Source organism: Paramormyrops kingsleyae, chromosome 3, assembly GCF_048594095.1.
Source record: "Paramormyrops kingsleyae isolate MSU_618 chromosome 3, PKINGS_0.4, whole genome shotgun sequence".
Classification (NCBI taxonomy): Eukaryota; Metazoa; Chordata; class Actinopteri; order Osteoglossiformes; family Mormyridae; genus Paramormyrops; species Paramormyrops kingsleyae.
In genome coordinates this window covers 14,025,084-14,037,919 of record NC_132799.1, presented here as the reverse complement: position 1 = coordinate 14,037,919, position 12,836 = coordinate 14,025,084, and the positions used below count along the sequence as shown (strand labels likewise).

At 43.6% G+C, this 12,836-nt stretch overlaps 1 protein-coding gene across 1 annotated transcript; it reads right to left on the bottom strand.

Moving 5' to 3' along the window:
• Positions 1-74: 74 nt before the first annotated feature.
• Positions 75-12,797, bottom strand: pla2g12b (phospholipase A2, group XIIB). The gene is made up of 11 exons (XM_072709677.1): positions 12,771-12,797; positions 10,392-10,644; positions 8,497-8,619; positions 8,146-8,205; positions 7,727-7,851; positions 7,567-7,616; positions 7,131-7,318; positions 3,149-3,446; positions 1,520-1,608; positions 992-1,157; positions 75-863 (listed from the first exon to the last, which is right to left on the bottom strand). The coding sequence occupies exons 1-11, from the start codon at positions 12,785-12,787 to the stop codon at positions 745-747; spliced, it is 1,488 nt and encodes a 495-aa protein (XP_072565778.1). The 5' UTR covers positions 12,788-12,797; the 3' UTR covers positions 75-744.
• Positions 12,798-12,836: the final 39 nt, after the last annotated feature.

Here is a 12,836-nt window from a genome sequence, read left to right as displayed (position 1 = left end):
AAAAGCACACAATAATTAGATAAAGTAATACTGCTTTCTAAAACTGTTGAGTAGAGGAATACAGTGTTATACATTTTAATATGCTATAGAAAGATCTCTGTGTATTATACAGAATAAACTGCTATAGATGTTCTTAATATAAACTAATCCACTTAAGGACTTTATATGCGACATTTAAAACTTACAATAGCAAAAAAAATATCATTTGCATTATTCAGCCTGTAAATGCTTTCAACTTAAATAAACTAATTTAAGACCCCCCCCCCACACACACACACACACACATAAACACACACACTCTTTAATTTGACACTATACGTTTTTCTGTTTCAGCACATTGAATGCGCCCAAAATACGGCCCGTCCTTAAATCTCTCTGAATTAGGCTGGTTTTAAATGCTGCTTCTGGAAGAAGCCTAGCGACACCACTTTGTCAGTGACCAGCAGTTTAGTCTATACTGTAACCATCTGTTCCCTCGGTGATGGAAGCAGCCATATTGATTGGTCCCCAAATGAACCAAAGCCATTTCTTCAGCTGTCAGATCGATGTTCTTCAAAGAAAAAAAAAAAAAAAAAAGAGGTTTGATGTGATTCTCATTCTCTGCAGTCTCATTCACTGCCTGCAGGCCATGTTGGTCTGGACTGTGAACTGTGTTGTCCTACAGCATGTCATTTGGCACCTGCGTCGTCCATGGTTTGGTTCTTCTGAGCTTCTCTGAGCACTGAGGACCCGTTGGGAATCGATCTACAGCTCATCCTTCTCCTCCCCTTCACAGTAGCACGCTGCCCTCTGGCTGTTCATGTAGGGTCTGCAGCCAAGTGTCCACACCGTGTTATACAGGGTGTCAGCCACCGTCTCGCAGGCTGCTTGCACATAAAAGTGACACGAGAGGACTTTGGTTAAATGCCCCAGTGTGACACGTATGCTTCATCTCCACCACATGTGTACATCTACAACAATAAGGTACTGAGTCACGGGGACGACGGCTGACCTTCGACCTTGGACACGAAGCCCAGGCTTCTTTTGAGGTCGGAGCAGATTCCATGAAGGCACCACCGGAACTTGGAGTCGCAGCGGTACTTATTGGAGCCGCAGATGTCGTAGCATAGGTCCAGCTGGTTGCAGCACTTTGTCATGGCTGGGATTCCTACATCGAGCTGGGTAGTCAGGGAGATGCTGGGTTACATACACCAGGGCAGGAGAAGGTCAGCACTGTCTCCATGGGTGTTGAATTGGTGGGTTAGCGTGCAAAGCTTTGCCCATTTTCTGGCAGCTGCAGGAGGCCAAAGGGTGTAGGTTTGGTTTCAACAATAGGAGGAACCAAATCGGCCCTGAACCCCCCACCCCCCTAAACACCCACAGTACTCCCACAATATTGGTAGGAACACCTCCACACAGTCCCCAAAGCTACACCCTTGAGCCGGTCTGTCATTCGCTTGTTTCACAGATACATCATGTTTGAAGGTGGAGATATTCTTGTGTTAGTGTCAGCACTTGCTTGGGTTAGCTGGTTACATACACTTTCTGGTACCTGGAAACCAAGCAGGGATGAGCTACACCCATTGGGTTCGGGGGTCTTGTAATCCGGCCGTGGCAGAGGAGCTTTACCTGAAGGACGAAACACTTCTCATTAACTCAGCATATTAGTGGAAGATTCTGTCATCGGTTTGTCCGGCACAGTTGGGCTGAAGCCAGAATGATTCCTGGACGGACTAATGGTAGGTACATTAGCCATTTGGGTACAGTAGCTTTACTAGAGTTACTCTAATACAGGGGGAAAAGGGAATATTCAGACCAAAGTGCCATTCTTTTTCTGATAATAATGTTTGGAATTTTGTAGAATCAGCATTATTGGTTGTTTATTTGTGACCATGTAATTTTGAAATGGTATTTTAGTCCCACAATTGCTAATGACAACTAGTAATGTAAGACTGTACACTTTGTAGATGTATCCACTAGATATATTCTGTGTCACTACCGATCACTTTAATGCTCCTGTCATTGACCATGACCTCCAGCGTGTATATACATAGCTGGTCTATGGGTACCAACAGGCCGAACAATAAGGTGTCTTAGTGGGGACAGTCATAATAAATGCACAGCGCTTTTGTTTAGTCAAGTCAAGTACAGAAAGTAATCAAAAGAAAACCCCTATTCTAACCAACAGATACAATGTAATGTCTTCATTTTGAGTTTAAATTGGTGGTTGATTATAATAACTTTATGTACTGATTACAGGTTAATAGCTACTGCTATTGTTCTTGCTGCCATTATTTCATTGAATTTGCAGTCAGCAGCTTCTTTGCTGAAGTGCTGGTGGAACCTTAAACTCACACCGGCAGCAAACTCCTATTTTGAGGAGAGATGACAGAAAACTTATGTACACAGTTGCAGTTGCTCTGTGGATCAGAGTGTATATTCCTGGCCTGCCTGCTCCTATTTGTTTTTGCGCGGCTGCCCATGTGGCGTGATCCTCGGTGTGGGGTCTCCAGATACACCCTCCGCAGCCATTGGCTCCCCTAACACCTCTGACCTCCCGCTGATGGAGCCCCGACCATCGCAGCGTTTCCCTGAGGGCGAATTCATGCTGCGAGCTCAAACTTTTTATCTACGGGTAAAAGGAGAGCTCACTTTCATCTGGAACCGCGTGATTTACTCTGACGGATGCTAGAGAAATATCCGTTTCTTTAGTTCTTACACTCCTCCCAGCACTGCAAATGAAAGGAATTCAAACAACTACATTGTGTTGCGAACTGTATTGCAATGTGCGTCCTGTTTATTGGTTAGCGATACACATAATTGATTATGCAAACAGACCGTTGTTTGAGTGAAAATGTTTTTATTTTTTAATGGACCCTCTAGGTGTGTGTATTATAACTATATGAACAAGGCTTTGGCAAACAACACACTGCACATAACATTCTGTCCCAGTGAAATTCCGGAATCATATTATTAGCTGGAATCATATGATAATTTTGACTTCACTAGTACTGATGCTTTCTGTGCTCCCTCATGTACACCTGGCCTAAAAGAGCTACCTGCTGTTAACTCACAGTAACATTTTGAAGACCTGACTTGATTTCCTTTCACGGTTGGTTTTTGTATGTTTTAACACATTAGTGACACCCCCGCTCCCCCATTTTCCTACCGTATCGACAGCGGTACTGACACACGCCATTGCGACCTCCCATCAGCTCCACCATCGAATCGAAGTAGCCGTTGACAGCCTGGAAGCTCTGGCGGATGGCATTCAGCCCCCAGCCGGATTCGTGGGGCTCCTGCTGAGGGGTGACGGGCATCTGGGTGGGCGCCTGGCGGGCATCAGCCTCCTGGCTGAGGATCGCCACCGGCCCAAGGGAGAGGCAGAACAGAATGGAGACACAGGTTCCGGACGGCATGGCCCAGACGAAGGGTGAGGTGCTGGATTTGCTGGTGTCGGAGTGACACTGGCAGGAGAGACAAGTAAGCAGCCTCGTCAGTCGGAGGACAGAGTAAGGAGTCACTCAGACACGTGCATACATGATATAGACTCCCAGCACTGTCGCTCAGACTTTGACCAGTGACTGCAGCAAGCAAACAAAAGGGCTTGGTGCAGTAGAGGAGCAAAGGTCACGTCTTATCTGTAGTTGACTAGGGGTTGCCATCACCCACTGCCTTCCAGTCATACTTTTTCTCCCTATTTTCTATCCTCTATTCTTCACCACTATCTCTTGACCTCTTCTTCTGTTTTTGCTAAAATCTGAACTCCAGCCATCGTGGGTTCTGCTGCTTGCCTCATAAAACAGCAATTTGGAGACAGATGCTACTCTGATCTAGTCTCCGATGAGCTTAACTCATCACTGCCAGTGGCAAAACATCCTGTGATCTGCCCTGTTATGTGCTATGAGTCTTACGATTGGGATTAATCAATGGTGGACCCCGCCCCCCTGTGAGTGTACCCCTCACACAATCTGTCAGCTGCTGCCATTAATAACCATTCTCCCTGTGAGCTACTCATACAGCTGGAGTTGCATTCCTAAGTGCCCCCCCCCCCCCCCCCCAGCCAGTCACTCAGCCTCTAAATACTCTCTCTGCTGTGTGTACATGCTGTCATTCAAATATTTGTGTTGTGTAACAGCAATAACTGACCACTGTGGGGCAGCCCCCACCCCCCGAAGAAAACTGAGAGAGAAACTTTGTTCCTTTTCATTGATAAGGATGTTTGATTTCTAGTCTTATGATGAGAATGACCAATGTTCACCTGCCCATGTAATCACCCCTCTTTCTTAATAACAGTTGGGGAAAAAACTAAAGACAGTATAGTTTCTCTTGTCTGTGTTATGCCAATACAGTTGGCAAGGTTTCACTGAACCTTAATAATCAGAAGTGTGTTCTTTAGTTATGTAAGTCATCAATGTTCATCTAAATCCAAAGCACATTCACAATTTGACAAATTAAGGGTCAGAATTTAGATTGCATTTTAATACCTAGAAAGGGGAGCTGTTAGAATGACAGCATTGTATTCCCTTGACAGCTTCATCACTTGCTCCGCCCATCTAATCCAAACTCCTCCCACACTCACCAACCTGTGCAATTTCTAGAAGTACTGGACGGATCACCTGGAAACATGAAAGTTAATGCTAAAGCTAATCATTATATATATTTATATATATATATATACACACACACACATACTGTACACACACCCTTCAACCTACCGAATGGAAACTCCTAGTTCCATTAAGGACCACAACAGATTTAAAGAAAAATTCTCACAGCACCCATAATATGCCACTGCAAAGTTTGAAAAAGATCCATCAAATAGTTTTTGAGTTATTTCGTTAATGGGATCAAGTGTCAAAAATGCCTTTATTTTTGCTATCACTATACAGCACTGACTCAGTTTTGGGGTGATCTATGTTAACATTTAATTAATTTTAGTTTTTCACCCATACATTGCCTCTGCAAAGTTTGAAAAAGATAAGTCAAACAGTTTTTGAGTTATCATCTTAACAACAAAGCGTCTGTGGCAGTAGACCAGTCCCAAAATCACAAGTATTCCTGGAGTAATTTAAAATGGTGTGCCTCAGTCAAGTAAAGACGAAAGAAATTTGAAGAGTAGAGTAGCATTAGTAGGTGAACACCAACCAAAAATCATCTAAGCTTTATGCTGTCACCCCTTGGGCCAGCCCTGTTGAATGTGTTATCTGAACAATGCTCTGGGGAAAGATCAGAAAATATTCTTTTTTTTTTCCACATATGTAAATCATGTTCTTTGTTCTTCTTGAGAAAAAAAACAAAGAACATACATCAAGATGGTCCAGAAAAGGAAGCCAAGAGGTTCAATCTGAAGGCTGCATCCTATGACATGTGCTCCTAAAATGTAGACACTGTACTGTATTCAATATGATCTGAAGGAGACTGGGTTCCCCATGCAAGCTTTGTAGTGACCATTCCTGCATTTTGCATCTGGGACCACTTTGATTGTGGTGTGGAGACTAGACCACAGCACTGGAGCTGCACAGAGACAGATCAGCAACTCATTTCAGGCCAACCATTAACTGACTCTTCTTATAACTATTATGATTGCTGTTCATTTGGTTTTTATTTGTGCCTTAAGATTTTTAAAGTGGGGAGTGGTTGTAAAGGGGCTTAGATAAGACAACTAGTCTAATATATAAAAATAAATATCCTGCTTATGGTCTCTGTGTTTGTTCAGTCGAGCATGAAATCATTAATTTTGTTTTACATTCTGGTGATGCTGAGAAGTCTTACTGTAGAACACAGCCACCTAGTGAACAGAAGCATTAACCAAGCATTAACTACCAAGAATACACACAGGGTATATTTATTAGGAAGTTGAAATTCGTGCAGCTGAAACTCCAGTAATTATATACATAATTGTGGGGTGTAAAAGATTATCTTAATTATTATGGGATAGGGGACATTGCCTGTGTTAGGAAGGTTATGGATTCAAATCCCATGTTCCAGCAGAGTGATTAATGGCAAGACCATTAACCCCAACTGCTGAGCAGAAATATGCATGAGTGTCTTTCATGGTGTGTAAGATGGGGTGTGTGACAAGCAAAGAGCTCCTGTACATGCTAGTAAAAATATTATAAATATTCACATTTTATGCCATGTTGTTTAATAGTGATAAAATCATAGCACGTTTTTTCGGTAGTTCACTGGTTGACACTGGCTGTGTCGTCACCGTGTCTCAGGGCGGCCCATATCTTGTCCCACAGCTGTCTGAAATGAGATCCCCATCAGTGACGTGCTCCACACCACAAATGAATTTCATGAGCAGTGATCATCGACGGCTGCACCACCTACTGCTTCATGTTCTCAGTGACTTTGGCCCTTTGGAAAACTGCACCGATGTTGCCTTCGAAATCCTTTAAATGAAGACAAACATCCTCTTAATCATTTTGTCTGCACTTTTTCGGGTTAGCCACCATCACACTATACTGGCAGTATTTATTTCGGGTGTAATCCCACGTAAAATAAGCAATGCTCTAAACATGACATCATCTTGGCTGCATGTAACCGTGCAGCTTTGCATGGCTTACCTTGTTGCTATTTCGGAGATCTTCATTTGACGCCAGAACTCTTATTATTTCGGGCTGTAGGCAATTAATAAAGAGGGTCACTAATTTGATGAGTGCTGGCACTTTAAGAGGCCTCATTTCTGCATATCTGCAGCATTCCTTAATGGAAAGCGAGAGGCTGGGAGCTGCATGCTTGGTGAGCACAGCCTCGCTGATGCACACGTTAAATGCTACAGGGCAGGATGCCCCTGTTTCAGTGCTGGGAGGGGGGCACAGTTCACTAACTGTCCCGCTAACGTTCTCAGACAAAGACCCAGTGAATGAAAAGGACAAGCAGGAAACTTTGCTGTTCTTACACTTTAAAAAAATAAAATGGTTCTGCTGCTAGTGGCACCAACGTCACACTTTCTAAGTTATAGTACTGAGCTTGCTGACTTAATACTGCCCCCAGTGACATTTCCCCAGATTAAAACAATAAATTCCTAGAAGTAACTGCTACCTTCCTTGATGTTTACTTCCAGTGTTCCCTGATGAGTCTGTTTGACTCCAAGTAGGAACACAGTAGAACCTGCATTACAAGTGAAACATCACTCATTATACCTTTGCATCTCCCATGCTGTGCTTTGCCATGTCAGTGTCAGGGGAAACTCTACTTTCCCTGCTCTCCCTCTCCAGGGTCTGGACCTCTTCTTCTGCATTACACGCTTGTTGGCCCTTGAGCTGAAGTTGGTCTGCAGAGGGGCTTGATCCCTCCCCCAGCTTCTGTCCATCCACCCCCTGGGTCATGTCTGTCATTGAAGAACGGGTCAACAAAGTGTAGAGAAGTCGTGGCCTTCTGTGAATTAAAATTCATCCATGGTTCTATACATCTATTGCACTTTCTGTTTTTGTTCTATGCAAACCATTCAGCAGAAACCATCCATACCCAACAAACAAGGATTTACAGCAGGCAACACGCATTCTGATACTTAGGAAATGTCGAGTACAGGACCTACTGCAAAGAGCACTTAAGGTTCTTCCACTGTAGTAAACTTACCTTCATCTTTGGGGGGTTGATCCAGCACTGCCTGCAGTTCACACCTGACTCTGGGGCACAGATTTAAAGGCCAATGAAAGGTCACATTACTGGGGGACACCAGAGTTCATTCATTTCAGCTACTGGGATTCATGTGCATGTCCATTCAGCGGTCGCTCACCTTTCGTTCTCCTCCAGAGCCTCCCAGGCCTTCTTCTCTAGCCTTGACACCTCCACCCTGGCCTCCTCCAAGTCTTGTGTTCCCATGATGCTGCTGCAAACCCCATCTTGGAAGAACTCCATCGGCTGCACGCAGGCACGGAATGCACAGTGTCAGCAGCTTTAAACCACATTCGTTTGCAACAAAAGAACCAAAAAATAAAACATTTTTCCATCCATAATATATATCTTCCGGAAAGATTCTAAAGAAGGTCAACATAACCATGCCTAGAAGCTTATTGCACAGCCTTTTGTCTGAGATTTAGTAAAATTACTCTTCATCCTTTCTCCAGTAGCAACATAGCCTCACATCACAGACGCGTGAGATACATGGAGAAGTGTTCTCTCTTTGATCACGAATGCAAAAAGCAGATTTATTACCACATTATGAAAATCTTCCTGGGATTCGAGGACAGAGTTCAAATAAAGGTCATACTCCGTCTGTCAAAGAAACCATAAGAGAGAAGCTGAAACTGCAGCTTGTTCTCTTGTTCTCCATCACCACTTTCTCTGTTTTATATGACAATGACCTTCCAATAATTGTTTCTTCCAAATGTACATTTCAGATTTCAATGTTCACAATGCATTTCAGTGTAAACTGTAAGATTCTTCCACAAACAGGAACACTGACCTTCCACAGCCTCATTATATCTAGTTAACTGTCGCATCAACTCCTACTTTTCAGCTACAGGCGTTCAGCTGTTTCATGAAGAGTAACATTTTCTTACACACCTTGATTTCTTTTAGAATGCCCCCCAAGACCTGAGACCCCTGGCAGAGGTCGTCGAAAACATGGCTGAATATGCAGAGGCGCCCTCTGCTGGGCACATTGTCAAAAGACAGCTTCCTTAGCTCCTGGGAAAGATACAAACATAGGCAATGATAGTAATCTAAAGCTAGTCTGAGTTTTAATCATAAATTCCTAAAGGGACTGGCTTCCTGCCCAGGGTGTACCCTTGGCTTGTGCTGCCTGGAATAGGCTGCAGGACCCCCTAAAACCCAGAACAGGATAAGAGGTTGGAAGATGGGTAGATAGTATGCTACCCTCTAGTGGCTTGTAATGTAATTGCATAGACCAAAGGCACGCGTCCCTGTTCTCATGGGCTGTACATCTGCATGATTAATTAAGGAGTTAGCTGTCATTTAACACTTGATTTACACCTAAGATAGCAGATGGCTCACTGTGTGTGTAATGAGTTCAGTTAAGCAGTTTAGAGTGGAAAACTAACAATACCTGCAGCCCTTAAAGACTAATTTCCCACCCCTGCAAGGAATGTTTTATCCATCTGTCTTCCAAGCACTTATCTTAGTCAGGGTGACTGGTGGCCTGGAGCCTATATAAGGCAGCACAGAACACAAATCAGGGGTGCAGCCTGGATGGGATGAGAAAATCTCATCACATCTTCCAATTGCAAAGATAAGGATTAGTGTCCTGTTAAAATATTTATGTGATTCTATTGTGCTGTGACCTATTTATGATATTTATTGTACAGTTGATTCACCACTCATATTAAATATGATCCTTTTACAATATGTGTGATGAATATTCATATCCTATGTGTCTTTAAGGCTGTCTTACTAGGATTTAAGGATTCAAGGGTTTTATTTGTCACATGCAAGGTATCCAGTCCGACTGTAACCTGCAATGAAATGCAAGGTGGTCAACTCCGCCAGAAAGTTAGAGTAACAAAAAAGGAACAGTAAAGTTATACAGGTGACATGAGAAAAGAAAAACCAGATATATGCAACAAATATCTCCAAAGCTGCATGGTGCATGAGTAGGGAGCGAATATTTAATTCCACTGTCAATTAGTGTTAAGCGGTCTGATGGCCTGGGGGTAGAAGCCCCTTCTGAGCCTTCTCAGTTCTCACTGGGAGACTGCAGAAGCACCTTCCTGCCCTCAGCCCGGTGAAGAGGTAGCTGTTTGGGTGAGTTGTGTCCCTGCTGATTTTGGCTGCTCTGCTCCTGCAGTGTCTGAGGTAAATGCCCTGCAGTGAGGGCAGATCAGCCTTCCGGGTGCATTCGGCTGAATGTACCATCTTCTGCAGGGCTTTATGGTCCAGGACAGAGCAGTTACCAAATTGGGCTGTGATTCCCACAGTGAGGATGCTCTCTAGCACTCCAGAGTAGAAGGCTCTGAGAACAGTGATGGACCTATTAGGGCGGCAGGCAAACTAAAGCGGATCAGTTGTCATCGAGAGGATGGAATAGATATAATCTTTAACCAGCCTGTCAAAACACCTCCCTAATTAACTGTCACATCCTTATGCACTACCCTACCTGAACATCCTTATGCACTGCCCTACCTGCACATCCTTATGCACTGCCCTACCTGCACATCCTTATGCACTGCCCTACCTGAACATCCTTATGCACTGCCCTACCTGCACATCCTTATGCACTGCCCTACCTGCACATCCTTATGCACTGCCCTACCTGCACATCCGTATGCACTGCCCTACCTGCACATCCTTATGCACTGCCCTACCTGCACATCCTTATGCACTGCCCTACCTGCACATCCTTATGCACTGCCCTACCTGCACATCCTTATGCACTGCCCTACCTGCAGCCCACTGTCATGGAATTATGGGTAAGCACTCCAGTCTGCGGCGTCTCCCTGCACCTGATCCAGCTTCCTCTCATGCCTTCCTGCTGCCTTGTTCCTCTCCCTCAGATCCTGTTTCCTCAGGACAAGCCGCTCGAATTCCCTCATCATCTTCAGCTGCTCTCTCCGGGTCAGGCCCGTCTGGTGGGACCACTTAAGCCAGCGGCGGTCCTGGTCCTCCCTGGGTTCGACAGGTGGCTGCTCCTTCTCTGGGGGGCCCATGGACGGGGAGGCTGCCTGGTCGGCCCACTGTCTGGGCCCCACCCCACTCCTGCTTCCCCAGGCAGATTCCATGCTGAAGGTAAGAAAGGCACCTCCACCACTCACAACAGCCTCGTCCCCTGGCACAGCGGATAAGGGCTCAGAGGTACTGATCTGCACACTGTAATGTCGGCTTTTTCTGCTTCCTCCTGGCTCATGGGCTGCACACATCACTAGCTAGGAAATAAAAAGTGTATATTTAAACGTTTTGCAACCCAGTTTATCTACTGGTCCTTAAAATTCATCTTCACATACATCTTCTAACCGCTTATCTTTGCACATGGGCTGGGTGTTTTGGGTGTTTTGGTGCTCTGGGCAAGATCCTACTGAGCAACACCCAGTCCCACCAAAGCAGCAGAATAATTTTATTGGTTCATTTATATTAAAAACGTTTGGCTGTTAAGTGACTAACTCAGTTTCAATCTCACAAAAAAAGTAGAGAGATATTAAAACTATTATATATAACTAATGTCATGTAATGCAACAACAGGCATTTCTTCAGATTTTTTTCATGCTCTCTTTTACGTTCTCTAATCAAACGGTGCCGTTGGCGATCACCCTGATGGGCTGTACACACTACTGGCTATGAGTGGGGGTCGCAAAGGGGCGTAAAATTTCCAGAAAGTTTCCTTGGAAATTTTAACAAAGGGAATATTTTGGAGATTTATAATGCAATGCCAACTAGTGGCCATCTTGCAGAAGGCAGTATTGTAGCTATTTTTGGTTTCTAATTCTGTTTGCATGTGCATATGTTTGAGTAAAACCAGATGAGGGCAAAGGCTGAGCTGTGGTAAGTTCATATTTTTGTTATTGTTTAGAATATAAAATTAAACTGTAAAAGTGGTTATACAGTATTATGTTCAGAAAACTAATCAGCTTCCCCACAGGTAATCCATGATTCAAACAGGCTAATGTATGAGCTAAAATAATTTAGCTAACTACCCAACTAGGCAGCAATCTTTTTAGTTTATTGATGTCACTGATGTTTATTCTGTGATAATATAATTCGGCAACATCTTGGTGGAAGGTTCTTTGCTCATCCAAGGCCCTTAGTTTGCAACAATAATCTTACAAATCCTTCCAACATCAGCTGCCTCTGAGTGCTACCGGCCTTTTTTTGGCAATACGCTCAAAAAAACGTCCACAACAGGCTTACAAATACACCGGTGGTGAAACTGGCAGCAATTCAGGCAAACCTGAGGCTCTCTGAGACTGACCCCCACCCATCCAACACCTCTGCAGTGGACCGTGACTCTGAGGGTGTGGATTATGATTCTGTGTGACATCTCCACATCGAGCAGACTCTGACTTTCAACATCAAGTCTTGTGCTTCACCTCATGTGTTTGCGTTCAATAATGCAAACAAGGGAAATGTGTTTGTGTTCAAAAAAGTGTTATATCTAGATGCCTTCAAAATCTCTAAGTTTGACAACTGTAGACGCACAGATAAATATAAATTCCCCAATAATTCCCATAAATTCCCAAAAACTCGCATGGAAAATTTCCTCCACTGAAAATGTTCAGGATTTGCATCCCTAGCAAGTATGTCTGGCTCATGTATAAAATACATCATGGGGACCAAATATCCCAAATATCTCCTGTTATTTTGGTGTTGTGATGACTACTTTTCGGTCCCCACAAGAGGAAACTCAATTTAATAACTTTAATAAATTGATTACAATCAAAAAAACTAAAAATGCCAAAAGTCTTCTATTTTGTTTGGCTAATTGTGGTTAAGGTTGGGGCTGGGTAGGGGTTGTCATTTTTGGGATTAGGGTTTTACCCCTTAGGAATGAACGAACGGTCCCCACAAAGATATGAATACAAACATTTGTGTGCACGCGCATGCGTGTGTGTGTTTATTCGTGGTAAAACGTTTTTAATCAAATCGTGAAGGAACGCAAACATACAAGAATGCGTGTAAAAACTGAATGAACATCTGTTTCATTATTGAAAAGGTTTAACAGTAGCTATTTTATACAAGCAATCACGTCACACTTGAAATGAATTAAACTAAAACGCATGACTAACAAAAACATTTGTAGAAGTGAGTTATTTCTAAAAAATGTACGAAACAGCATTTATCAATCTGCATTTTGTCAATTAATTTAATAACGGACGTCGTTCACTCCTCACCGAAATCCGAAAGACATCCAGCACCGAATCACCCTCGGTCGTCGTCAAGGGTTACTGCGTCAACAA

What these genes read in the sequence shown, in the direction of transcription:
- pla2g12b (XM_072709677.1), bottom strand. An exon ending in GCTCTGGAGGAGAACGAAAG is followed by an intron (nt 7,617 to 7,726) that starts GTGAGCGACCGC and finishes TCTGTGCCCCAG; the next exon opens with AGTCAGGTGTGAACTGCAGG. An exon ending in ACAGCATGGGAGATGCAAAG is followed by an intron (nt 3,447 to 7,130) that starts GTATAATGAGTG and finishes CTCTCCTGCCAG; the next exon opens with TGTCACTCCGACACCAGCAA.